This window comes from Cucurbita pepo, chromosome LG04 (assembly GCF_002806865.2).
Source record: "Cucurbita pepo subsp. pepo cultivar mu-cu-16 chromosome LG04, ASM280686v2, whole genome shotgun sequence".
NCBI classification, from domain to species: Eukaryota; Viridiplantae; Streptophyta; class Magnoliopsida; order Cucurbitales; family Cucurbitaceae; genus Cucurbita; species Cucurbita pepo.
This window is the reverse complement of record NC_036641.1, coordinates 3300048-3324582: the sequence shown is the minus strand read 5'-3', so window position 1 is coordinate 3324582 and position 24535 is coordinate 3300048. Positions and strand designations below refer to the sequence as shown.

Genomic DNA, 24535 nt, shown 5'->3' with positions numbered 1-24535 from the left:
CCAAGCCTGGTTCTACTTCCTTCTCTGAGGGCCACTCCTCTTCCATTGCACCACTATGATAGTCAATCATGTGATTTGAGCATCCTGAATCAATGATTCAGTCATCCTCGTAATCAATATTTTCTCTCATCATTGCCATGAGCGCTAGCTCGTCTTCTTCTATGACACACATTGCCTTTGCATCCCACTCCTCCTCAATCTCTATGTTGGAGAATGCCACATTGCTTTTGACAGATTTTTTCTTGGACCAACAATCCCTGTGACCCTTCTTCGTGCAACTGTAGAAAATAGCATCAAATCTCTTCACTTGACACTCTTGTTATCGTTTTTTTGAGCTCTCCTAGTTGTGCAGTTCCTTGGTGGCTTCTTCCTTTGTCACCACTTTCGTATCCACATTTGGTAGACAACTTATTGTTGCTCCTATTCTCATTTGTGTAGAGTGTTTCTTCTTCATCCTTTAATGTGATTCCTCCCATTTGTTTAGCCATGTTGACTAACAAATTTTCAAACTCTAGAACTGATGGTTGAGCAGGTCATCCTTGTACAGTAGTAACGAAGCTTCTATATTCTAGTCGTAATCCGTTAATAACGTTTCTCTTCATTCGAGATTCTCCAATTGCGGACTTTGGGTCTAGTTCAGTAATCTCTCGGTAAATCGACTTGACCTTGTGAAAGTACTGAGCAATCGTCATGTCACATTGTGAAATTGACAATAACTCGTTCTCCATAAGTTGTAGCCTCATATCATTCTTCTTTGATCACAACATCACAAACGTGTCCCATGCTTCTTTCGGTGTCTTGTTATCTCAAATATGCTCTAACATCTCTTCTCCAACTATGATCTTCAAGGCAAACATTGCTTTGTCTGCTTTGATTATCCATTTGCACAAGGTGCATTAGAATCTTCCTCTGGCGGCGTAATTTCACTCCCGCCAACGACCTTCCAAAGGTCCTGTCCTTGTAAATAGGACATCATGCATGTTGCCCACGTGTTGTAGTAGTTGTTGTTGAGTTTCTTGCTCCTCCAACGATTTGAAAATCACCCGTCGTGTTGGCTATACCTCAGTAATACCAAACAAACTCTTTTGACACAAAGTTTGCAGAGTCATGGACTACTCACGACACAAAGAAACTCACTCACCAAAAATCTCAAGAAATCGTTTCTGATATGGAAGATCAGACAGAGCTACAACCACATAGCATACTAAGAATTCCAAAAGATCAGACAACCTACACTAACCTCACTCTAATACCAGATTATTGAATGCAACTCTCTATGAGAAACACTCCCACTCTTTATTAACACCAATCAAGACACTTTGTAGAATGGTAATGCTTTGTATTTGTTGGATGTAAACTTAGGTAGTGTGGAGTCTGCCGGATGATAGACAATCTATTCCTAACCTTTTTCCTAAAATATCTTAATCATTCTCTTAAAATATTTAGATATATTTATTCCTAAAATACCTAAAATATCTAAATTATTGTCCTAAAATATTTAGATATCTTTATTCCTAAAATACCTAGATCATTTTCCTAAACTAAATATACAATGAACTCCTAAACTAAATATACAATGGACTCATACAATTATTAGGTTTGACCTTATTGGGTTAATGATGATATTTTAACACCCTGACTATGTCAAGCCAACTTTGACATCTTCAAATGATTATGTGACCATCTAAACGATTGTTTTTTGGGAGTTATCTAAGTAGTCGACTTGCTCCTCTACCATTTAGGCAATAGAGACTATTGAGTTATCTCCACTCTCGAAGCCACCAACTCGTGTGGCATTTTCCTCTATGGTTTCAGCCCTCAAGATCAATTCCTAGATGAGCATCCTATCCAGACGGTCTGCTACCGTATCAATCGTATCAATCTTGGCAGTGATCTCATTAATGTAAGACTCCAAGAACCGAAGGTCATTAGGAACTACTTGCAAGTAGAGCAGTGACTTTCCAATATCAACCAACTAATCAACATGAGACATGAGACTTGTTCAACTGTTTCATTGCAAGCAAGCTTATCGATTTGAATTTTTGTAGCTGACTTGGCTCTAATACTATCTACCACAATGATATTTTCTCGAGATTTTGCAAAACGATTGTGCGACACTTACTCCTAATCAACCAACTAGACACATGAATTTTGTGAGGAGTCATAACAAATTACACATCTGACTTCAAAAAATTAGTGGTAATATCTGTTTTAACGGCGCTGCAGCTCTCTACTCTCACAACATGAACACTGTAAACTCGCAAGCTTTAAAAAAACAGAAGAACTCTACCTTTTACACAAGTGGTTTTGGAGACATTAAGTAATAAGTTTAAGCTGAAGCTTTGGTCGATTTGGTTGGGGCTCCACAACCTCCATGTGAATTCTCACTGCCTGTAGAACGTTGTATGTTATGCTACCATCCAACCTTTTGATCTTCTGGTCTTGCTCATCCACCAACCATTCTCCATTTTGCTTCTCACCTCTTGCTGACAAGTATATTGGTCCCTCGATACCAAATCTGAGAAACCAAAGCAAAAAAAAAATGTCATTATTGGGAGGTTCGACACAAAAACGTGTTCTATTGAGTAGGTGAACTATTTAATTTTGTATCTGCGAGTGTCTGGATCAACTGACCTCTACATGTAACCATCTAACCTACGATTTTGTGGACCCTTGTTTGAACTCGAAAACTCAAACGCATCCAAATTCACAACCCCCAACACACACGCAGACAAAAAGGGCAAGCTAAGTTTTTTGTCCGTAAACGACCTGGCTAACTTGCATGCATGTCAACTATTCTCACGAGACAAACATCGGATCCTACTACATTTACTCTTAAGATATTAAATCCTACCCAAAGTCCTTTATTGTCTTATTTGATTTTGAGAAATTCAATGCAAGTCATATTAATCAAAGTGAAAGGTAGAAATACTATAAAACCATAGGCTTAGGAAACATACTTGGGAACAAATACTATAAAACCGTTTGATCTTATCTTCACTATTCTGGCCTCCGTGTCCGTAGGCCTACATCAGCAAGAGATGAAATTGCTTTAGATTAGACGAGAAAAAAACAAGCGGACGTGAAAATGTTTGTGTCATGCACATGAGTAATGAACATGCTAAGCTGACATACCGTTTTTTGAAGTAAATTAAAGTATGAAGCTCTACTGAAGATCGGCCAGCCATCTGGGCGTTTCTATGTCGATAATTTAAGTCTGGAAACAATTTACAGCAGTGAGCATCCATACGATACAGAGAGATTAAACTATAATATCAGAATCGGAATAGTTTTCTTCCAATTAAGAGTTAATGCCTGATCCGGTTCATCAAGATCAATTTGCAGTTAAGCATAATTATGTGAAGATTACGGAAAAGAGAGTGTTTCATACTATCAGCGATTGTGGTGAGTTTTAGTCTGTCATGGAACAGGGTTGGAAGTTTGTATATCCCCAAAGATGCAGCGAGCAATCTGTGCACGATGACATCTGCAATAGAAAAAAAAGGATGAAGACCCAAAACAATAAGATAATGTCACCAAACAGAGAACACAACACAAGCCCGAACCTGTGTATCGTCGAATAGGAGAGGTGAAATGGGTATACAGAGGTGCTGCAAGCCCATAATGTTGATATTCTGGAGGACTGAGGTCTCCGCTATAGAAGTAAACAGCCTTCACTTGTACAAAAACATCTTTCAGAAATGTCCATAAGCAATTAAATTAATCAAAATGCAATATTTAAGGGAAATTACCTGTGTCATACATCTAGTAGCTAGTATTCTGATCAGCTTATTGAAGTACGGATCATCTCCCTGATAAAATATGAATTTTGTTCCAGTTAAACAAAGAACAGACTAGCAAATGTTAATATCAAGGAGCTAGAGTAACTTTAACGAAGCCACTAGGCAAGCAACAAAACGAAGACAAATTTGAAATTATGTCCTAATCAGTGCAATATGATATACCAAAGCACGATCAAGTGAATCAGCCAGAGCTTTGGATGATGAGATATCCAAGTCAAGACCAACAGCAACAGCTGTGCGAATCAAAGGTTCAAGCATCTCTTTAGTTGGTGTAGGATGGCGCCTGCAAATAAAAAGAAAGTAATAGTTTATTATAACAATCTCACCACTCAACCATTGTCCACAAAGTTGGATATGTGAGATCCCACATCGGTTGGGGAGGAGAACGAAACATTCTTTATAAGGGTGTGGAAACATTTCCCTAGCAGACACGTTTTAAAAACATAAGGAGAAACTTGAAATAGAAAACTCAAAGAGAACAATATTTGCTAGCAGTGGGTTTGGACGGTTACAAATGGTATTAGAGCCAAACATCGGGTGGTGTGCTAGCGAGGACGCTGAGCCCCGAAGGGGGTGGATACCGGGAGGTATGCCAGCAAGGATGCTGGGCTCCGAAGGGGGGTGGATTGTGAGATCCCACATTGATTGGAGAAGAAATGAACAAACTCTTCAACAGGTGTCAAGCAAACAAGCTAGCCAGATTAGGCTTTGCTTTAAATATGCTAACTGTAAAAATGTGTGTGAAGTACACAACTGAAATCTTTATTGCACAAAACTCCGCTCCAACCATTACACCATTCCACAACCAAAAGTTCCCACCCTCCTCAAAAATAAAAAGGTAAAGGTAAGGGAGGAAGAGACACACATGACATGAATATAATGCAGTGGCAGACATAACAAGAAGCAAATGCTTATGATAGCTCTTTACCGTAATAATGAACACAGCGGAAAATGCTTAAGAATTTTTTCTGCTACCGAAACATTAGCAGCAAGCATAAACTCCTCTACCATTTGGTTAGCTTCTCGAATTTCATACATACCTGGAAGAATAAATCATTTTACAACGACAATGAAAAGGTTTGAGAATTCTTCTTGAAAGAAAAGGGGAAATCTTAGGACATTAATACACACAACTAATATGTAAATAGAATCCGGTTTCTCAAGCATTCAAATACTAACTATGAATGAAATCTGACATCCAAACATACCAATATCAAGAGGGTCATGTGTCTCAGTGTCAATTTGAAATTTGACTTCAGCTGAAGCAAGAGTCAAAGCACCTCTCTCAATTCGTCTCAACCTCATTTTCTGCAGGTTGACCCACGAGTCAGCTTGAGACATTGTGATTATTTAAAGAACAAATGTAAATAAAGCATGCTTACCTTTGCCAAGGCATTCATATTTCTCAAATCTCTAGTTATTGGATCCATCAATCGACTGCAAGTAAATATTAAATATCTTCAGGTCTAAATGAACCCCAAAAAAGTTCTGAACATAAGTAAACACGGTGATAGTATGCATATAACAAAGAAAAGGCTGTAGATTATTCAGAAAGGCTGCAAGATACAATGAAGAGGTACTGCGTGATCAGAAGCAGCGAACTTAAAGACATCCATTGCTTATAAAATCAATAAAATGGCTTAAACAAAACAACTAAAAGACAGTAAGGTCTAATAGGAGACATCAACAATCAACTACGTCAAAACGCTGGGCGATCACCACAAAAGTTGAAGAAGGCATTATTACAAACTCCAAGATACTTCAATAGTTGCAACTGACATGAAATTACCTGTCATCCATCCTCGCTTGAGCTTCAACATATGATAATGCAGCACATGATTTAATGATGCTTTTTGTGTAGCTAGTAGAAATAATATCTGCTTCAGGTGTCATTTCCTGAACATCAGAGGCAAGTGATTGAAAATAAATGCACAAGTTGGGGGGGGGNGGGGGGGGGGGGGGGGGGGGGGGCGATATTAAAGTCTAAGCATATTCACCAATGTACAAAAATTCCTACATAAGCACAGCTTCTAAGATAACCTAATTTGATTATAACACCACAGAGAATTCAAAGTTTCAAACAAATAATCGAAGTAAAAATTACAGAAGTAGACGGTCTCATAAAAGAGAATGTTCGATGTTCGATGCAATAAAGAGCCAACGTAGGATTTCTGGAAGTGAATATCAAGAAAGAAAAGCATGAATATGTCTTCTTTTTCAACTGAAGAACAAAACTCTTATCTAAATTTTACAAGAAACAAAAGGACAGAATAGATAGGGATATTTAACAACAAAAAGAATGAAGGCATCACATACCCAAATTACTGAAAATGCCAGTCTTTCCACATCGGCTCGAAGAGAACATATATCTGTAGATTTAGATTTTTCATCACATTGAGCTAAAGTGGAGAAGAATAAAACCTATCATAGTTCCTCGTGCAAAGTAATGCAACATAATAGTAAATGTGGACCTTCTGTTAATGGTTTTGGAAGCATGTCCATTCTCCGTTCAACAAGATAAACTGATGTACCCCTTTGTGCAGCCTCGTCATCCAATGCAGTGCCAGTGTGTACAAAGTTTGTTACATCAGCAATATCTAATTGAATGTCGTTAAAGATACAATTTCTAGAAATTGAACTTTTATTGAGCTATTGATGCTTACAAAATGTTTCCAACCAAAAACATAAGACCAAGATGATGATTACAAAAAGCCGGAGTAACAGATACCACAAAGAAGCATTGAATCTAACAACCTCTAAAACCTCCTCCCAGTATCTCTCTAATCCCTCTAAAAAACCTACTATTTCTCTTCAGCCAAATAAGACACAAGACAGCAAAGTAAAAAGCTTGCCAGAAAACTCAGCCCCCTATCCCGAATAAAGGGTTTAAAATACCTCCTCTATCATAAAGCAACAATCTTTGTTATAAGCCGAACAAGCTCAAACAATGGTTCTATAAGGACTAAGCAAACTGACAACCTCACAAGATATGGTCAAGATCCCTTGTCTACCGCGTACAAAGAATGTACCATTGTAGACCCAACAAAAATCTTGCATGCAAAATCTGTCAAGTAAAGAACTAGACCTTTTTGAGGATCTTTGTGAATGTTTGATTTATCCTTAACAATCTTAACGTTCCAAGGAGACGAGGATATAGAGGCTCCAAAGGGGAGAGAGATTCTGCAAGCTATAGAAAAATGAGATACAAGAAAAGCCCCCATGGACTTGGGGCTCCGAATCTGACTATCCCTCCTCCATAGCACACAAGCTAGTCTCTTAAGAGAGAAAGAAGGGTCGCCACTTCCATTCTCTCTCTCTCACTGTAAAATGACAACACATAAACCCAAAGAAAACGAAGAGGTAGAATTAGAGGAAGGCATGATAGAGGCCATCAAGTGCAACCTCTTATCCAAAATAAGGTATAGAAATATAAGAGTTTATCTCCCTCCCAACAATCCTCCCGAAACTAGATTTTTAGTCTCCAACAATGGAACACTTAACAAATTGAGAGGAAAAAAAAAAAAAAGAAAAAAAAAAGGAATCTGGAAGAAATAACAATCTAGTGGTTTTTACTAGTGCTCTTAGACCCACAACTTGAAACACACTCAAAAAGGTACAAACCATACCTATTAACGTTGATGTGCCACAAAGCATTAGGTTCCTTACATAGTTTTTTTTTTTTTTTTGGCAAGGACCTAATTCATAGTAACAATAGCCAACGCCTAAGACTCTCCAAAGGCTTCTGAGACCACTCCCACCTGACCAAATAAGATTCTACCCCATTCATCTACACCTTTCACAAGAAATTTCTCATTGCTTTCTCAATACTCTTACTCACTTAATAACTGCAGGGATATGCAAAGGAAAAATGACAGGTAGAGACTAATACTAGTTTCAAGGATAAAATTTAAAAGGAGTTCAAATCCTTTACGAAAAGAAGCACCAAATGAACAACCATTATTCCTCAATACTGTAAATTACTTGATGAAGAGTTACTTACACATCGAAAATGAGAGGAAGGAATCAACGAAACAATCGCACCATAGTTCAAAACCATATAATATTTCGCAGATGCAGGTTTAACAAACAAAAAGAACGAAAGAAAAAAGAGAATTGATTGAAGCTCATTAACATGAAGTGAGATCTTACATTTCAATCTAGACATGCATACCTAATGCATTGAGCTTCTTTCACATTAAGGCTAATATACCAACAAAACAAATGATGCAAGATTGAGGGCTTCTTTGTGGACACTAAGGATTTGGAGGAGAGAGCTAAATGAGATAGAACCTAAGGGGCTCTGAAAGGCCACAGCTAGGAATCAACATCAGTCGTGAGGGAGTAGTTTTCAATGCATCTCAAATTGACATTCCTAAATATTGCATCTTCCAAGGATTTACTTGAGAGACTAAGACATCAAAGCTCCTGCAACCCAGCTCTGAAATCCATCTTGTAAAAATTCATCTCTTCTTTCAATCTTATTTTGAAGGATGACTCACCAAACTATTTAAATTGTAACCTGATATGATTTTTTCCAATAGGATCTCAATCCTAATACTTGGGAATAATCTATTTCAAGAATCAAAATAAAAAGTATTTAATTCTTCTCTATAAAAGGGGTAAGTAAATGACATGATCCATAGGATACAATTAATATTTTAAATCTTTTGAAAATATAAAAGTGTTTTAGAAATCCATCTTTAAGATTCTGGGGGTAACATAAACATTTACTGCATACAGAACATCAAAAGATTTGAGGATACGGACTCCAACTTCAAAATTTCCATTTGGAAGAGCTGTACAGTGAAGTGCATCATCGATATCTTTGCAACCTGGACAAACCAAAAGATCATTGGCTCCAATTATTGTTCGACAGAAGTGACATGACTACACCATCGAGGAATAATAATACATAAAAGAAATGGAAAAAGCAGGGGCAATAGAGTAAGAAAATTGTCCACCTACCTGGAGGGTCGACACTAAAAACATTCAGGTGCCGCAAATCCTGTCGAATGGGGTTTGCTACATCAGCAGGAGACACTGACCATGGTAATGGTGGCAAGCATGCCATAACTTGTGAAGAAAACGGCCTGTTGTTTATATCATTTTCAATTAAGACCACCTGAAGTATTCAAAAGGGTCCAAATATTTCAATGAATGAGAAAAGGCACTACAAGATCTTCCACCTCCCCACCCCCACGTATTTTAGACTGACTAGTAACTAAGGAGTATTGCTTGTGGTTTAATTTTCACTTTCTTATAAATAGTTAGAAATCTGAATTGTACAAGACAACAGTTGCCAATCATTTTATCATTTCATGTGTTAAATGTTACAACTCTTATGTTTTGTAAATAGCCTATTAAGAGGCAGAAATATTTCTTGTTGATATAACAAGTGTGCATACCTCACTTTCAGTATCTCGATCTCCTATTTCTCCTATAGATCGCACATAATGGCCAGAAGGATATCTAGATAGATGGTCCCAAGAATCAACTGCTACGATAATTCTCTTGTCCAAAAGATTCTCAAGCTGGCGAGTTTGGATTCTAATTTTTGGAACCCGGCGATCTTTTGAAACAAATAGAGCATAGGCAACGCCGCCACTTCCAGCAGGCATAGGCATTGGATCCAAAGAACCACAATAACTGCATTATAATTCAATATAAGACAAACAGTTCCACTGCAAGACGAAGTCTGTGCAACGATCTTGGATAAGTAAATAAACCGGAATGTTAAGAAAACATTAGATTTAAGAATGCAACAAACCAATAATAAAGCTAGGTGGGAAATCACAGACTATATTATCTACAAAAGTTAGTATCATCTTGCACATGGTCTGATATACACAAATATACCTACATGTACAAATGCATCTAGAATGTATCTAAATATAGATGATGATGAACAAAAAATATATACAAATGTGGACATCACACATCACCTTATGAAACAGGAGAATCTACCGAAGTACGAAGATAACTTACGAGTGCCAGTTACGCTTTATAATACCAATGACACGTCCAGCTGGACGTGGTGAACTAGAAGTAGAATCTCCATCAGAGGTCTGAAGTACAAATGCAGTTCTTGGGGCATCATCTGCGCTACCAGGAACAAGATGAACATCTTCTTCCTCATCATCTTCTGCAATAATACAATCAGAAAATATGCATCAATAACTGGACAGTGTGTGTGTGAGAGAGAGAGATAGAAAGAGAAGTTCCTTCTCAGGAAGTAATTGCTACCCTATCTACCATCTTCATTCAGAATCTAATTCAAAATGTTATCTCATTAGAATCTGACTCCCAACCTAATCCTTTGGCCCCGACCACCACCAATTCAAATAGAAACTTGTGTTAGAAACACGAAGGCAAAATCATTAGTCACTTCCTCAGAGGCCATTTGGCATCCTTTCTATCATTTTCATTTAAACTACCATGTCATTGAACTTCTTATAACTTGTGAGAATATGACTACAGATCACACATACATCACAGTTCTCATTTAAAAAATGTTCATAAGGATAAAAATTAAAGCACCTTCATCTGCTAAAGTCAGAGACTTCTCTTCATGCCACTGATCTCGAGATAGAAGTTCAACCGCCACAACATCACCATCAAAAGCCCGGTTCATGTTGGTACGTCCATAAATTATTATTTCATCACCAATACTCTCACTTCCAACATATGCTTCAAACGGATTGAATTGATTGACACGGAGCCTTCCTTGATGATATATACCACGATGCAAGCCAGAAGTAATTTCTGACATGGGTTTATGCTGAAAAGAAAGGAAAGGAGGATACAGTATAAACCCAAGACTTTTTAAGACAGTGGTATCTAACCAGAAATTAATGAAGTCAAGCATAATTCATTGTAATACCTCGGTGTAAAGAACCTTTCTCTTGGATGGCCTCAAATCTTCAACTTCCTCCATAATTGTATCTTCGTTTGCGCTATGCACTAACAGGTCAAGTAAATGAGTTTGACCCAAAGATCTAACATATGATTCAACTGTAAAGAAAACGCAAACTAACCAAGTTAGCTAATTATATTACACTAAAAAAGGAAAAAAAAAAAAAAAAGGAAGCATAAGCATTCAAGCATTCAATACAGTGGACACCAAGTGATACTGAAGCAATGCCAAAAACTTAATAGACTTCTAACATACTTGACTCTGCATAAATTCCCTCTTCAATGGCCTTCATCCTATTCTCTCTGTCATTTGTTATGAGTAGAACCCGAGCAGCACCACCAAGATGATTCTGATACCACTGAGTAGCCACTCGAATTGCTAAATCACAATGTTGTAGATATTAATCAACAAGAAAGCATTCCCACAGTAACTAGCTTATAAAAAGATTATTAAAACAGATATACAACGATTGGCAGTTACTGCAAAACTTGTTAGAATGTGAGTAAGAACGTACAAATGTGAATGCGCATCAGATATAAATATTGCATAAGTGAGGCAGAGAGGATGGATGAAAATATATGTAGTCCAGCTACAGTGTGCAAACATTAGAGCATCGAATCTTGTAATTTCAGAAGAATACCTCTATCATTTCGATTATTTTTACTTTCTCCACTCATCTCCTTAACATATGTATCCCTGCCAAAACCATGTCATCAAAGGAAGCTCAAAATTCTAGGGGCCCTGAAAGTGCATGTTGTTTCATAGAGATTTTAAACTCCATGCCATAAAAAATTACAAAAAGGTTGTAGGGAAACTGAGAATATCAAAGTTGAAGCTTCATTTTCTATCAAATACCCTAAATCACGGTTCAATCAACCATTACAATAACAGCCTCAGCTCTAGAAAGCTCCCGTAAGTTGTACGTAGGTTTTTCATTCAAGTTTTACCGAAGGTGCATAAAATCACTAGCTTAATTTACGTAGAAGTTCAAACCAAAGGCACAATTGATCAACTGCTTAATTGGCTTCATAGCTTTTGTTTAGAGATTGGTATTAGTAAATAGGTATGGAATCTCCAACCCAAGTGTGAACTTACCCTAATGTACAGAAGAAAAATATCCAATAAATGTTTCAAATTTAGACGGTACAATATCAATCACAGACGAGAGCCAAAGGCAATATTAATGAAAGGGTAACTAAAAACATACTTGTGGTGCTCGTTGGAGAAGACAAAGAATCTCCTCAAAGGATTAAAGCAGAGAGCTCTAACTCTATTGTAAACAGACAAGTTCTTGTTCTTAACTTCTTCCAGCACAACTGATAGCATAACCACATCATCAATAGCAGGATTCTCTAGCAAATCAATCTGCAAAAATGCTTTATTTCATACAAACGCTACACGTCGAAAGCAAAATGTTAACAACAGAAACTGCACCAAAAATAACCTGAGTAAGAACGACATTGGTGTCAAGAACTAGAATTGGGGATGTAGAAGCACTCAAGCGAGCAACAGAAGAATCACATCTTTTGCAAATTGAAGTCCCACAGTAAATATCATCTCGAAGATAGTGTTCTCTCACTTGCTGTCATGGAAAACAGAAATCCATAAAAACATGGTAAGATAAAAATTATGAAGTAACGAGACCCAAGATTAGTAATTTACCGACCTTCGTCACCTTCCCAGACTTCGTCTTTTTAACAAACGATTTGTTATGCAACATCTCTTCTAACAGCAGCTTCAACTATTATTCCACTAAAAGCTGCAAGAACAGTCAATAATTTGAGAGAGATTCTTAAATGGAACAAACTTCTGAAGTATGGCAATTACCCAAAAGCAAAAACAAACTAAAAAAATGGCGAATTACTAAAACCACAGATAATCGCCACAGAAAAAGTACGAAAAACAATTGAAATTGGCAAAGCAGCACGCAATGCTTCCCAACAACAAACCCAATACCTTAAAACCAATAGGATAAGCTGGAGAATAAAAAATCGATAACAATGGAAACGAGAACTTGAAGACGAAGTACCTGAAATAAGAATCATTCGAGAAGCTTTGATCCTGTGCTTGGAATGGAAGAAAGTGGGGTTTAATCGAATCGTTAGAAGGGTTTTGGGGAATTTTTGTTTTTGTTTGGGATTACAATTGGGTAATTCGACTCGATGCCCTAATAGAAAATCCGATTGGACAAAATGCTTCCCTCCAAAAAAACCGTTAAAATCAAAAGAAAGTCAACGATCTTTTCGACTATGAAAGGTCAAACACTGGAAAATCAAAAGAAAAAGTCGAGATTAAAAATTTTAAATGTAGTTATTAAATATAAAATTTAAAATTTTGTGGTTCTATCATATTATATATATATATATTAAATTAAAAATTTTAAAATTTGTGACCTTTATTTAAACTTCCTACATCATAAATTTCAATTTAAAACACTATCGTCGACTTACGTGTTTTAAAACATCTTTAAATAACGCAATGAAGAACTAAATAAAAATAAATAAATATTTAAATTAAAAATATCATATGAAAATAAATGCATCTATCCTATACCTATCATCTATCATTGTGATGTTTTGGTCAGCCGTACAAGAATGTCTTGTCTTTACCTGAAATAGAAATAACTCGTGTCTTAAATATTTTAAGAAATACTCAATAAATGATCACACTTTTACCATCCATATTACATTAATATTTAAAATCTTCGAACCAATATATAAATGTCAAATATTTTTAATCGGGTTAATTAAATTAAAAAAAAAAAAAAATTGAGACAAAATTAGTTAACATAAAGCCAGGGGAGGTGTAGTGTTTCAGTTGTCGTCCACTTCCTTCCGACATCACTGAACCATTTGTCTGTTTTTAAATAAATCCAAAAACCTTCCGCTCCTCCTTCCTCCCCCCCTCCTCCCTCACCCGCCGCTTCACTTTAACTCCCTCCCATGTCCGTTCCCCTCGACCAGCTCCAACCCCCGCCCTCTGCCGCCGCTATCCACCCTGCCCAGGGCTCCGTCGGCCCCGTCATCGCCGTCCTTGCCGTGATTTCCATCCTCGGCTTCATTGCCGGCATGATCGGCCGCGTCTGCTTTGGCCGTCCCGTTTTTGGCTACAACGCCCACTACGACGTCGAAGATTGGGTCGAGAAGAAATGTGCTTCCTGCCTCGATGGGTCTCTAGACCCTCCCCCGCATCTCCGCCCCCCTCCACCAATCGAAGCTATTCCGGTGGCGGAGCCGCTTGGTGGGCCGCCGAACATCAAGGAAGGTGGCGATGGCGATGGCGACAGGGAACGCGAGAATTTGCAGTCGGTGCCTCCCGGCAGTGGCGGTGAGTCGTGAGATTTAATTGGAAGAGTAAAGTTTTCTTTTGGGGTTCACTTTTTTTTTTAATATTCCATCCGGTGGATGAATGAATCTTTTTGCCTTTTTATTTTTTGTTTTTATTTTTTATGCAATTTAGATCGTTCAATTTAATTAATTTATCCCTTATTTTTCTTTTTTCTATTTTTTAAATATCTCAATTGGATAAATGAACATAGAGAGAGGATAATAATTATTTATTTTTTACTAACAACAAATAATGAGAATGGAAATGTAAACTATTATACATATATATACATATATATATTGAATTATGTGGGGCCTCTTTATTTGGTTTATCTTTTACCGTTGTTGTCTCGTGAAGATCATGTGTGTTACTCTGTTTGAATTTGGGTAACAAATGTTATTGTCGTTTGTGGGAGAAGGAAAAAGATATTGAAAGATTTGCATATCATACTCGAAGGATGAACAAGAATATGAGGAAGCAACATTGGAATCAAGGCGGAGACGATTTTAATGAGGATTGTGACATGTAAAGAATGCGAGAAGTTATACGTCATTAGCTTCCTACTTAACTAGGGTGCTTAAAGATAGTGGAGATGAAGAAAAGAATGATTAGAATAGACCAATATCTGGTTGAAAAGGTTGGATCAAGCTCTTTTTATTGAAGGTTCGAGTTGGGGAATAACTTGTTAAAGATCATAGAAAAATTAAGTCTAAGATGGTGGAAGATACGAGAGAAACAAAAAGTCATATCCATAAAGCGTCTAATGTAGTTTGATGTAGTGAATCCTCTTCGACATTGATAGGTTCAATAAAGAATGATTTAGAAAGATAAAAAGGTGAATCGACGTTTGTGACTCTGATATAGAGATGTATGTTTAACTTGTCGATGTTAAATATCTTACAAAATATTATTTGATTTATTAGGATATTTTACCTTTTCAATAAAATATATATGGAATATGGAAGTTACCCATTAAAAAAGAAAGCATTTGAAACAATTTTTTAAAAAAAGAATACTAAAAAATGGAGATTATTTTCCATGTAGAACCTGATCCTTCAAAAAATAAATAGAGAATTTTGCGACACGATGATGAGGTGGAGAAGGCTTCCCATTCTCGTCCCACCCCGGGGACATCCCTACTTTGTTCCAAAGAGAAAAAAGACCAATGGAAGTTTTAAATATACTTGATCAAGTATGGGCCGAAAAAGACTTTACAAGAATATGCACCACACTTCAATAAAAAATCTTTACCGATCAAAAGTTCCATCGATGCAATCATTCACACGTGCAAATACCACGATTGCGACAACAACTACACTACATGATAAGAGATTTATTTTAACAATGGATACGAAAAAAAATGTACAAAAATAAATGAGTTTGAAAGAGTTGGCGAGATCAAAGAAAACAACCATTAAAAACAAAGGAAAAACTCGTATGGAGAAAACTTTTAGTCCAACTCGGGGAGGAGAGGGATGACTGAAGTTGAGCCGACACTAAAGTAAGCCAAGGAATAAGATTTGAAAGGTGCACTTTGATAGTCACTCCTCTTGACTTGATAAATTTACAGATACTAACTTAGGTCAAATATTTAGAAAAGAATAAGACACAAGACTGAAGGATGAACTAAACTTATGGTTTTCTCATTTTTGTTCTTGATTTTTCTCTAAATCGGGGAGATTTATGAGAAATTAGGATATAAATTTTTGATATGTTGTTCTTGAAGAGATTTTGCACAAGTTTGGGAAGGAAGCTAAAGTCGGTCTAGAAGTTGAAGTTCCGGTAAACCTCAAGAAATGGTAAGAACATAGTTTTCTATCAAATTTAAGCATATTTATTTCCTTCCGTAGTTGATTAAAAATTACGAGAAAAATATTTTTATATAGAAAGATTAAAACTCTACTTTAGTGAAGGAACTAAATTAAATCGAGTTTTTTAGACTCATCGAATTTTGGAAAATTGTTTGCACAAGGATGAGGAAGAAGAGACACATGTTAGGCGATGAATGGACGAGTGCGGTTGACATGGGTTGCGACATGTGTCGAGTGCGGGTGAAGAAATGTGTTAGCTTAGAAAAAAGGAAGAAATTCATGCACTTGATTCAATTAGGATTTGAAGGTGGCCGTGTTGACCTTGTTGACCGACCCGACCAACACATATTCCTTGTTATGGTGCACGCAATTCTATGTGTGTCCACTCTTTCGGCTCACGCGTGAGGTAGCTCTCTAGTACTTTCATGCTAGGCCTAGGTCGGTTAGGGATGTGTGTCGAGATGAATAAGTGTCCAACCTTGTGAAAATGGTCAGTGGTCTCCTAGACAACACCATTTTGCTGTAAACTCATCTATAAGAAGGGGGTGTGTCGAGATGAATAGGTGTCCATACGTTGACTCAATAGTTAATCAATGCACAGAGAATTGCATCCTCCAATCTTAGGTGATTTTATGGTCTTGTGGAAGGGCACCAGCTAAGCTTCTACGAATAATCTTAAGATTATCTCACACCATATTGCCTCATTAGAACTTTATTAGGTAGAGTCTCAACCCAAGTCACCAGTTATCCACTACGTAGACAAAGCAAGGTCACACTAGAAAATTTCATGACAAAACATGCAAAGGTCACACTAGCAACAATGCATCTAACTAAGGATGCAAAACTATGGTGAGATCCAAATACATGGACATCCAAGTTGAACGAATCACCGTAGACACTTGGGAGAGACTGAAGTAAGAGCTTTGTTCATTATTCTTCTAGAGAATGCTAAGATACTGGTTAGGAGGAAATTTAGAGAATTAAGACACACCGGGAACATCCAAGAATATGTCAAGTATTTTTCTATGTTGATATCTTTGATATGTATTAGAAAGATGGTCTTCTATTTTGTAGAGAGATTGAAATCATAGGCAAAGTTCAAACTATATGACCAACGAGTTCAAGACATTTTCTCAGCCTACACAGTAGATGAATGATTGTTTGATATGAACCATGAGCGTTAACCTTCTTTTAAGGGGAGGCAATAGAAACAATAGACCTAACTCGTCCAAAAGTGGGGGAAGAGACAGAACAAGGACAATAAGAGGAGATCATTGACTCCAATGATGGAACGAAAACTCAAGAAGAGTAACCTACAATCAAAACCACTTGAATTAGGGACCTCCATGGGGACACATAGGGTGTTTGATTCTCTTAAGAGGGCAACCCTCTAGGCCTTCCAAGCCATGTGTAACGACCCGGGAAAAAAAGAAAAAAAAATATATATGTATATATAATAATAAATAAATAAATAAAGGAAAACGAAAAAACGAAAAAAAAAAAAAAAAAAAAAAAAAAAAAAAAAAAAAAAAAAAAAAAAAAAAAAAAAAAAAAAAAAAAGTTTCTCCGACGAGCCCTCAAACCACCCTAAAACCGACACCAAACGACCTGTTACCACCATAAGAGGGATCCCTAACGAAAGCACAATAACTCAGGGTGCGTTTTGTGTTATTTCGTAAGCGTCGTCGTCGGTAACCGAGGCGGAAAATTAGGTTTCTTAATCGATTCTTAGATCTGTGCCTTTTAGGAGCTTTTAGGCCGCAAAACTCCCAGAAAGGAAAGAAGGACGACGAACAAAGAGGAAAAGGGAAGGAAGAGGACCGAAATCGCCAACGAAAACGCCGCAGGAAGGAGAGAGAGCTCGCCGAAAAATCGGCCGAAGTCGGGTAAGGAAGACGAGATCCACGGATCTGGGTCAACCTGAACCCAGAACCCGGGAGAGCCAACCCGTTCCTCCCTTGGCCTTTGTCTTCGGCCCAGCCCAACTACAGCGGCCCAAACCTCAAACCGGCCCAGAAGCTACGGTTCAGTTGAACCAACCCAGACTAGACCCACGGTCCAATTGAGTCAGCCTGCAAACCAAACACTTGCGGCCTAGCCTAGTAAGCCGAGACCCAACGATTGGTCTTGGCCCAGTAGCCTTCCACAGCCGCGACCCGAACCACGACCCGAACCAGACTGCGACCCGCGCTTCGACCTGACAGTACCGCTCGACGTGGCTCTCTCTGCTGCCGCCACGTGTCACACAGTGGCGTAGGCAGTCCCTCGGCTCGGCTCGGCGCAAACGGCTCGGCTCCCTCCGGTGACGCTCCGGCGGCTCCTCCGGCGGCTGTGGCGGCTGTTCGGCTCGGCTCACCTGTTTTCAGCCCGGTTTTCACTGTTTCGACCCTCCCATATCTGTTTTCGGCCCCGATTAAGGTATCCGAGGCCGTTTTAGAGCCGTATTTCACATTTATTAAATTATAGGTAAATTAATTGTGAAATACTAACGGAAAGTGGTGAACGGTGTGATAGGAAACAAACCCCAGCGAAGTAGGAAGCAGCTCTAACGGAACGGGAGCTTACGTTTAGCTATTTAGGGAGTACTTCGGCCGAGGCCAACCAAGTAAGTGGCCTTACTATAGGATAGGCTAAATAATTTGTATGATGCTTGATGATATGTGCCAGTTTATACATATTTTGTTGAGTGACGCTTAATATGTTTGACGCACGTTGTGGCATTATGATGAGCATGATGATTGCATGATTTTTACCTTAATATGATGATGTTTTCCATATTGAGCATGCTAGATGATGATGAGTGCCATATTGCATCATGTCGTTAGATCGACGTAGGACACAACCCTAAGAGCATGAAAATGATATTAATATAAATATCCACGATATGCGTTACCTAGAGTAACAAAGAGATGAGACTAGAGGGTTGTGTCAGAAGAGACATTACGATGGATTTAGAGGGACCTCATGCATTTTGTATGTTCATAAGCATAGGGCTACTTCCCCTAGAGATGATGAGTGCGGACGCGCACCTTATGATGAGCGCGAATGCGCACAGGTGCGAAAGCACACAGATGAGGGTGTTCATGAGGCGCATGACACTATGGGGTTCCGCTGACCTCCGGACGTCGCTACAGATTAGCTTGACCAGAGGGTCCAGGGGGTGTGCGAGCGCCCTGGGGACTCACACTCGCACGTGTGAGTCGTGTGTAGGGAAGTACTACACATCCAATTTGTCCGAGACTGGAGGCCACCCCTAAGATGATTAGAGATAGGTCCCTAAATCATGATTGCATGTGTTTGCATTTGCATGGCCCCTATAGTGGGGCCACTTACTGAGTATTCTTTGAAATACTCAGGCCGTGTGCCACATCATTTTTCAGGTAAAGGCAAGGCGCACTTGTACGGAGGACAGCGGCATCGCGAGCAGAGACTGTGGCACGTGCATAGGGTAGATTCATATTTAAATTTCTAGTCTTAAGTTAGAATAGGTTGTTTTGCATTTCATTGTTTTAAATTATTTTGTATTTGTTTTTGTTTTCTCTAAATTTCAGTATTTCATATTTAAACACGTAAGACCATGGCTGTGTTTTCCAGAGAAAAAGTTGTTTTAAACGTTTTTTTAAAGTTTACGTTATCAACTATGTTCCTGTAAGAGTTATATTTCCGCATTATAGATGAGCATGAGACGTTAGTAGCGACTCTGGGCATGTGGAAATTTAGGGTCGTTACACCATGCTAGAAGCAAACTCAAAATCTAGACTCGGAAGCCAAAATGCCATCATTAGAAAGCATTGACAGCCCCTGTGTATGGGGCCTTGAAAGTTTTTGTCTTCCATTCATAAGAAAGTAGTTCATGACAATTGGTTAACCTTGTTGCTACCCCTAAAGTGGCCTTAATTACTTCTCATGATAACTTCGCATGATAGATCGGAATGGTCGCGTGCTTGGTGAAAAACATGATAATGACATCTTGGTAGTAATACGTGACACATAACATCTCATCTAGGTGAGGAAGAAAGTATGAGGCCCATCATAACATCCTGCTCATGAAACATGGTACAAGACATCCCATATTAAAAGAAGAATTCGGAATTCGTAACGCATCACGTGGTAGGAGGTCGTAGTCAATTAGGGTATAATAGAATATTACGTAACAAACTTGAGTAACATGATTTTAAGGCGTGAGATAGATAGGTATGAGCTTTTCTTAAGAAATTCTTGTAGGGTATGAGTTTGTATGATCTTAGGTATCTTCTTGGTACATTGATAGCCTTAGGTATACTTGAATCTTATAACATACCCTATTCATGGTACAAGTATAGCCCTAAAGTAAACATAAGTGTGGTCATGTATAAAGTTCTATGTCATTTAGTGGGTTATTTTTGTTCGGGCCTCGGCAAGTATCGAATTTTTGTTCGGAGGATTTAAATCTTATTTTAAATTAAATGGCCTAGGCAAGTATCAAACCTGCAACCTTCGCGTTATTAGCATGACGTTCTAATAAACTGAGCTAATAGGTCAATTTTCTACTTGAGGCACAACATCCTACCAACCAAAGTTTGGAATCGTGAGCTCATGGCACATAAATAATGTAGGGAGGTCTAGGGTGACTAGGAAATCACTAAGGGAGGCTAGGTTCAGATTGTGGCGGAGGTACTTAGCTATAGGATGTCAATGTTGAGCTCGTGGTTCTTGTTATGCTATATTCGTTCAAAAGGTAGGGAGGTCTAGGGTGACTAGGACATCAATGCGAAGCTTGTGGGGGAGGTACTTTCTTAGCTAATGGGTATAAATGTTGAGCCCGTGGTTCTTGTTGTGTCATATCGTGAATTCAACCAACTTTGTTGTTCCGGCTATTCAACATTCTTAAATTTTGAATCTAGTTTTATAAATTAAATGACATGTGCAAGTCTCGAACCTGCAACCTTCGCGTTATTAGTATGACGCTCTAACAAATTGAGCTAATAGGCCAAGTTTCAATTGAAGGCATGACATCCCACCAACTGAAGCTTGGAATTGTGAGCTCATGGCATATAAAAGGTAAGGAGGTCTAGGGTGACTAGGTTCATCAGATTGTGGGGAGGTACTTAGCTATAGGGTGTCAAATGTTGGGCTCGTGGTTCTTGTTATGCCATATTGTGAACTCAACGAACTTTGTTGATGGCATATTTGTTCGGGCTATTCAACACTCTAAACATTTTAATCCTATTTTGTATTAAATAAGCCTATTGAATTTTATTTTGTATTAAATAAGTCTATGCAGGTTTTGAACTTGTGACCTTCCACCAACCGGGGTTTGGAATCTTAAGTTCATGGAAAATTCAAAAGATAGGGAGGTCTAGGGTAACTAGGATCTAGGTTCAGCTTGTGGGGGAGGTACTTAGCTATATGGTGTAAATGTTGAGCTCGTGGTTTTTGTTGTGCCATATGGTGAATTCAACCAACTTTGTTCTTCGGGCTATTCAGCATTATTAAAATTTGAATCTTATATTCTGAATTAAGGGTGTCAATGTTGGGCTCGTGGCTCGGGTTGTGCCAAATCGTGAATTCAATCAACTTTGTTGTTCAGGCTATTCAACATTCTTAAACTTTGATTCTTATTTTGAATTAATTTGGTTTCGAACCTGCGACTTTCGCGTTATTAGAACAACGCTCTAACCAACTGAGCAAATAAGCCAATTTGCTATCTTGCAAATTGAGGCACGACATCACACCAACCGAGGTTTGTTTAAAGGTCTTAAAAGAATGACATATTTGTTCAGGACATTCAACATTCTTAAAATTTCAGTCTTATACAAGTCTCAAACCTATAACCTTTGCGTTATTAGCATAACGTTCTAACCAACTAAGCTAATAGGCCAATTTGCTATCTTGCAAATTGAGGCACAATGTCCCACCAACCGAGGTTTGGAATTGTGAGCTCATGCCATATTCAAAAGGTAGGGAAGTCAAGGGTTTCGATGTAAATGTTTGAGCGTGGTTTTGAATTCAACTAACTTTTTTGAATGGTCTAAAAGAATGACATATTCGTTGTTCGAGCCATTCAAAATTCTTAAAATTTCAATCTTATTTTGAATCTATGGCCTATAGAGGTCATAGGCCTCGAACTTTGACCTTCGCGTTATTAGCACGACGCTCTAACCAACTGAGCTAATAAGCCAATTTGCTATCTTCCAAATTGAGGCATGACATCCCACCAAGAAGTTTGGAATCGTGAGCTCATGGCATATTCAAAAGGTAGGGAGGTCTGCGTTGTGCAATATGGTGAATTCAACTAACTTTGTTGAATGGTCTAAAAGAATGACATATTTGTTCGGCCCATACAAGTTTCGAACCTGTGACCTTCGCATTATTAGCACGACGCTCTAACCAACTGAGCTAATAGGCCAATTTACTATCTTACAAATTGAGGCATGACATCCCACCAACCGAGGTTTGTTATCGTGAGCTCATGGCATATTCAAAAGGTAGGTAGGGAAAGGTAGGGAGGTCTAGGGTCACTAGGTTCAAAGGTACTCGTGGTTCTTGTTGTGCAATATGGTGAATTCAACTAACTTTGTTGAATGGTGGCCCATACAAGTCTCAAACCTGTGACCTTCACGTTATTAGCACGACGCTCTAACCAACTGAGCTAATAGGCCAATTTACTATCTTACAAATTGAGGCATGACATCCCACCAACCGAGGTTTGTTATCGTGAGCTCATGGCATATTCAAAAGGTAGGGAGGTCTAGGGTCATTGTTGTGCAATATGGTGAATTCAACTAACTTTATTGAATGGTCTATAAAAGAATGGCATATTCGTTCGGGCAATACAGGTTTCGAACCTGTGATCTTCGCGCTATTAGCACGACGCTCTAATCAACTGAGCTAATAGGCCAATTTGCTATCTTGCAAATTGAGGCATCACATCCCACCAACCGAGGTTTGGAATCGTGAGCTCATGGCATATTCAAAAAGGTAGGGAGGTCTAGGTTCACTAGGACATCACTGGTTCGTTCTTGTTGTGCAATATGGTGAATTAAACTAACCTCATAAATCTCGTTGTTCGTTCTTGTTGTGCAATATGGTGAATTAAACTAATTTCATAAATTTTGAATCTATGGCCCATAGAGATTTCAAACCTGTGCAATATGGTGAATTAAACTAACTGAAGTTGTGACCTTCACGTTATTAGCACAACGCTCTAACCAACTGAGCTAATAGGCCAATTTGCAATATGGTGAATTAAACTAACCTCATAAATGTTGAGTTATGGAGTCTGCTCCCTGTATTTATAGCTTGGTCAATGGCTATATCCGGTAAAGCTATATATGGTACATAGCTATATATAGTAGATGGTTAAATCTGGTAAAGCTATATTTAGTAGACTGAACCATATATATATCCCGTCCAGTAAAGCTCTTAAATGTACTTTTCTATTCTCTGTACTCTCTTGTTGTACATGCCTGAAGTCATCAATAAAAAATCCTTTTAGCCAGAGTTCTCCTTGCAACTTCTCTCTATCCTTCTCTTTGTGTTCATCTAGATCGAGCGTGTGCGTTGTTGTGCGATCCTAACAACTGGTATCGATCCTAACAACTGGTATCAGAGCAAGGCAAAATTCACCACGATCTGTGAAGATGGAAAGTTCAAAGATTGGAATTGAGAAGTTCGATGGATCCGATTTCGGTTTCTGGAAGATGCAGATTGAAGATTATCTGTACCAGAAAGATCTTCACGAACCTCTGTTGGGGGTGAAGCCGGATACCATGACCACGGAACAGTGGAAGCTCAAGGATCGACAAGCCTTAGGGATGATCCGGTTGACGCTATCCAGAAACGTGGCGTTTAACATCATCAAGGAGAAGACAACGTCAGATCTGATGAAGGCGCTGTCAAATATGTATGAAAAACCGTCGGCTATGAACAAGGTGTATTTGATGCGTAGATTGTTCAATCTACAGATGTCTGAAGGTGGACGTGTTGCGGATCATATAAATGAATTCAATATGATCATAAGTCAACTGGGTTCGGTGGAAATTAATTTCGAAGATGAAATTAAAGCGTTGATTTTGATGTCATCCTTACCCGAGTCATGGGATACTGTTGTTGCCGCAATCAGCAGTTCCCGAGGATCTGATAAACTGAAGTTTGATGAAATTCGAGATGTAGTTCTCAGCGAAAGTATTCGCAAACGGGAAACTGGAGATTCATCAGGCAATGCTCTCAGTGTTGATCGAAGGGGAAGAAGCAAATCAAAGAGCTCAAACAAACATGGGCGTTCAAAATCAAAGAACCGGGGAAAATCTCCAAACAAACCCAACGTAACGTGTTGGAGCTGTGGGGGAAAAGGACACTTTCGGACAGATTGTACAAAGCTAAAGAAGAAGCAGAATCATAAATCTGAAGATGATGATGATTCTATATACACAACAGAAGATGCTGAGGACGTTTTAATCCTTAGTGTGGATAGCCCAGCTGAATCCTGGATTTTGGATTCAGGTGCATCGTTCCATTCGTCTCCAAGTAAGGAATTGTTTCGAAATTTCAAATCAGGAAATTTCGGGAAGGTGTATCTTGCCGACAATAAAACCTTGGAGATTGAAGGAAAGGGAGATGTCTCCATACAAACTCCAGCAGGAAATCAATGGACATTACAAGATGTCAGATACATTCCTGGTCTCAAGAAGAACCTGATC

General features: G+C 38.4%; 2 protein-coding genes and 1 non-coding gene across 3 annotated transcripts; 1 reads left to right on the top strand and 2 right to left on the bottom strand.

Annotated features, from left to right (window-relative positions):
* Nucleotides 1-2157: 2157 nt before the first annotated feature.
* Nucleotides 2158-12896, bottom strand: LOC111792736 (exosome complex exonuclease RRP44 homolog A-like). Its single transcript, XM_023674305.1, has 25 exons — nt 12746-12896; nt 12383-12475; nt 12161-12298; nt 11924-12081; nt 11357-11412; nt 10972-11094; nt 10684-10814; nt 10341-10581; nt 9789-9945; nt 9209-9449; nt 8769-8925; nt 8567-8635; nt 6275-6400; nt 6120-6172; nt 5593-5699; nt 5186-5240; nt 5012-5111; nt 4732-4843; nt 3966-4086; nt 3753-3812; nt 3567-3672; nt 3392-3487; nt 3136-3217; nt 2961-3026; nt 2158-2518 (listed from the first exon to the last, which is right to left on the bottom strand). Exons 2-25 carry the CDS (start codon nt 12434-12436, stop codon nt 2317-2319), a joined length of 2811 nt encoding a protein of 936 aa, XP_023530073.1. The 5' UTR covers nt 12437-12475; nt 12746-12896; the 3' UTR covers nt 2158-2316.
* Nucleotides 12897-13557: 661 nt separating this feature from the next.
* Nucleotides 13558-14633, top strand: LOC111792788. The gene is made up of 2 exons (XM_023674374.1): nt 13558-14043; nt 14500-14633. The coding sequence occupies exons 1-2, from the start codon at nt 13659-13661 to the stop codon at nt 14502-14504; spliced, it is 390 nt and encodes a 129-aa protein (XP_023530142.1). The 5' UTR covers nt 13558-13658; the 3' UTR covers nt 14505-14633.
* Nucleotides 14634-22168: 7535 nt separating this feature from the next.
* TRNAI-AAU lies at nt 22169-22242 on the bottom strand. Its single transcript has one exon. It is a non-coding gene; the product is annotated as a tRNA-Ile (tRNA).
* Between the last annotated feature and the right edge of the window lie 2293 nt (nt 22243-24535).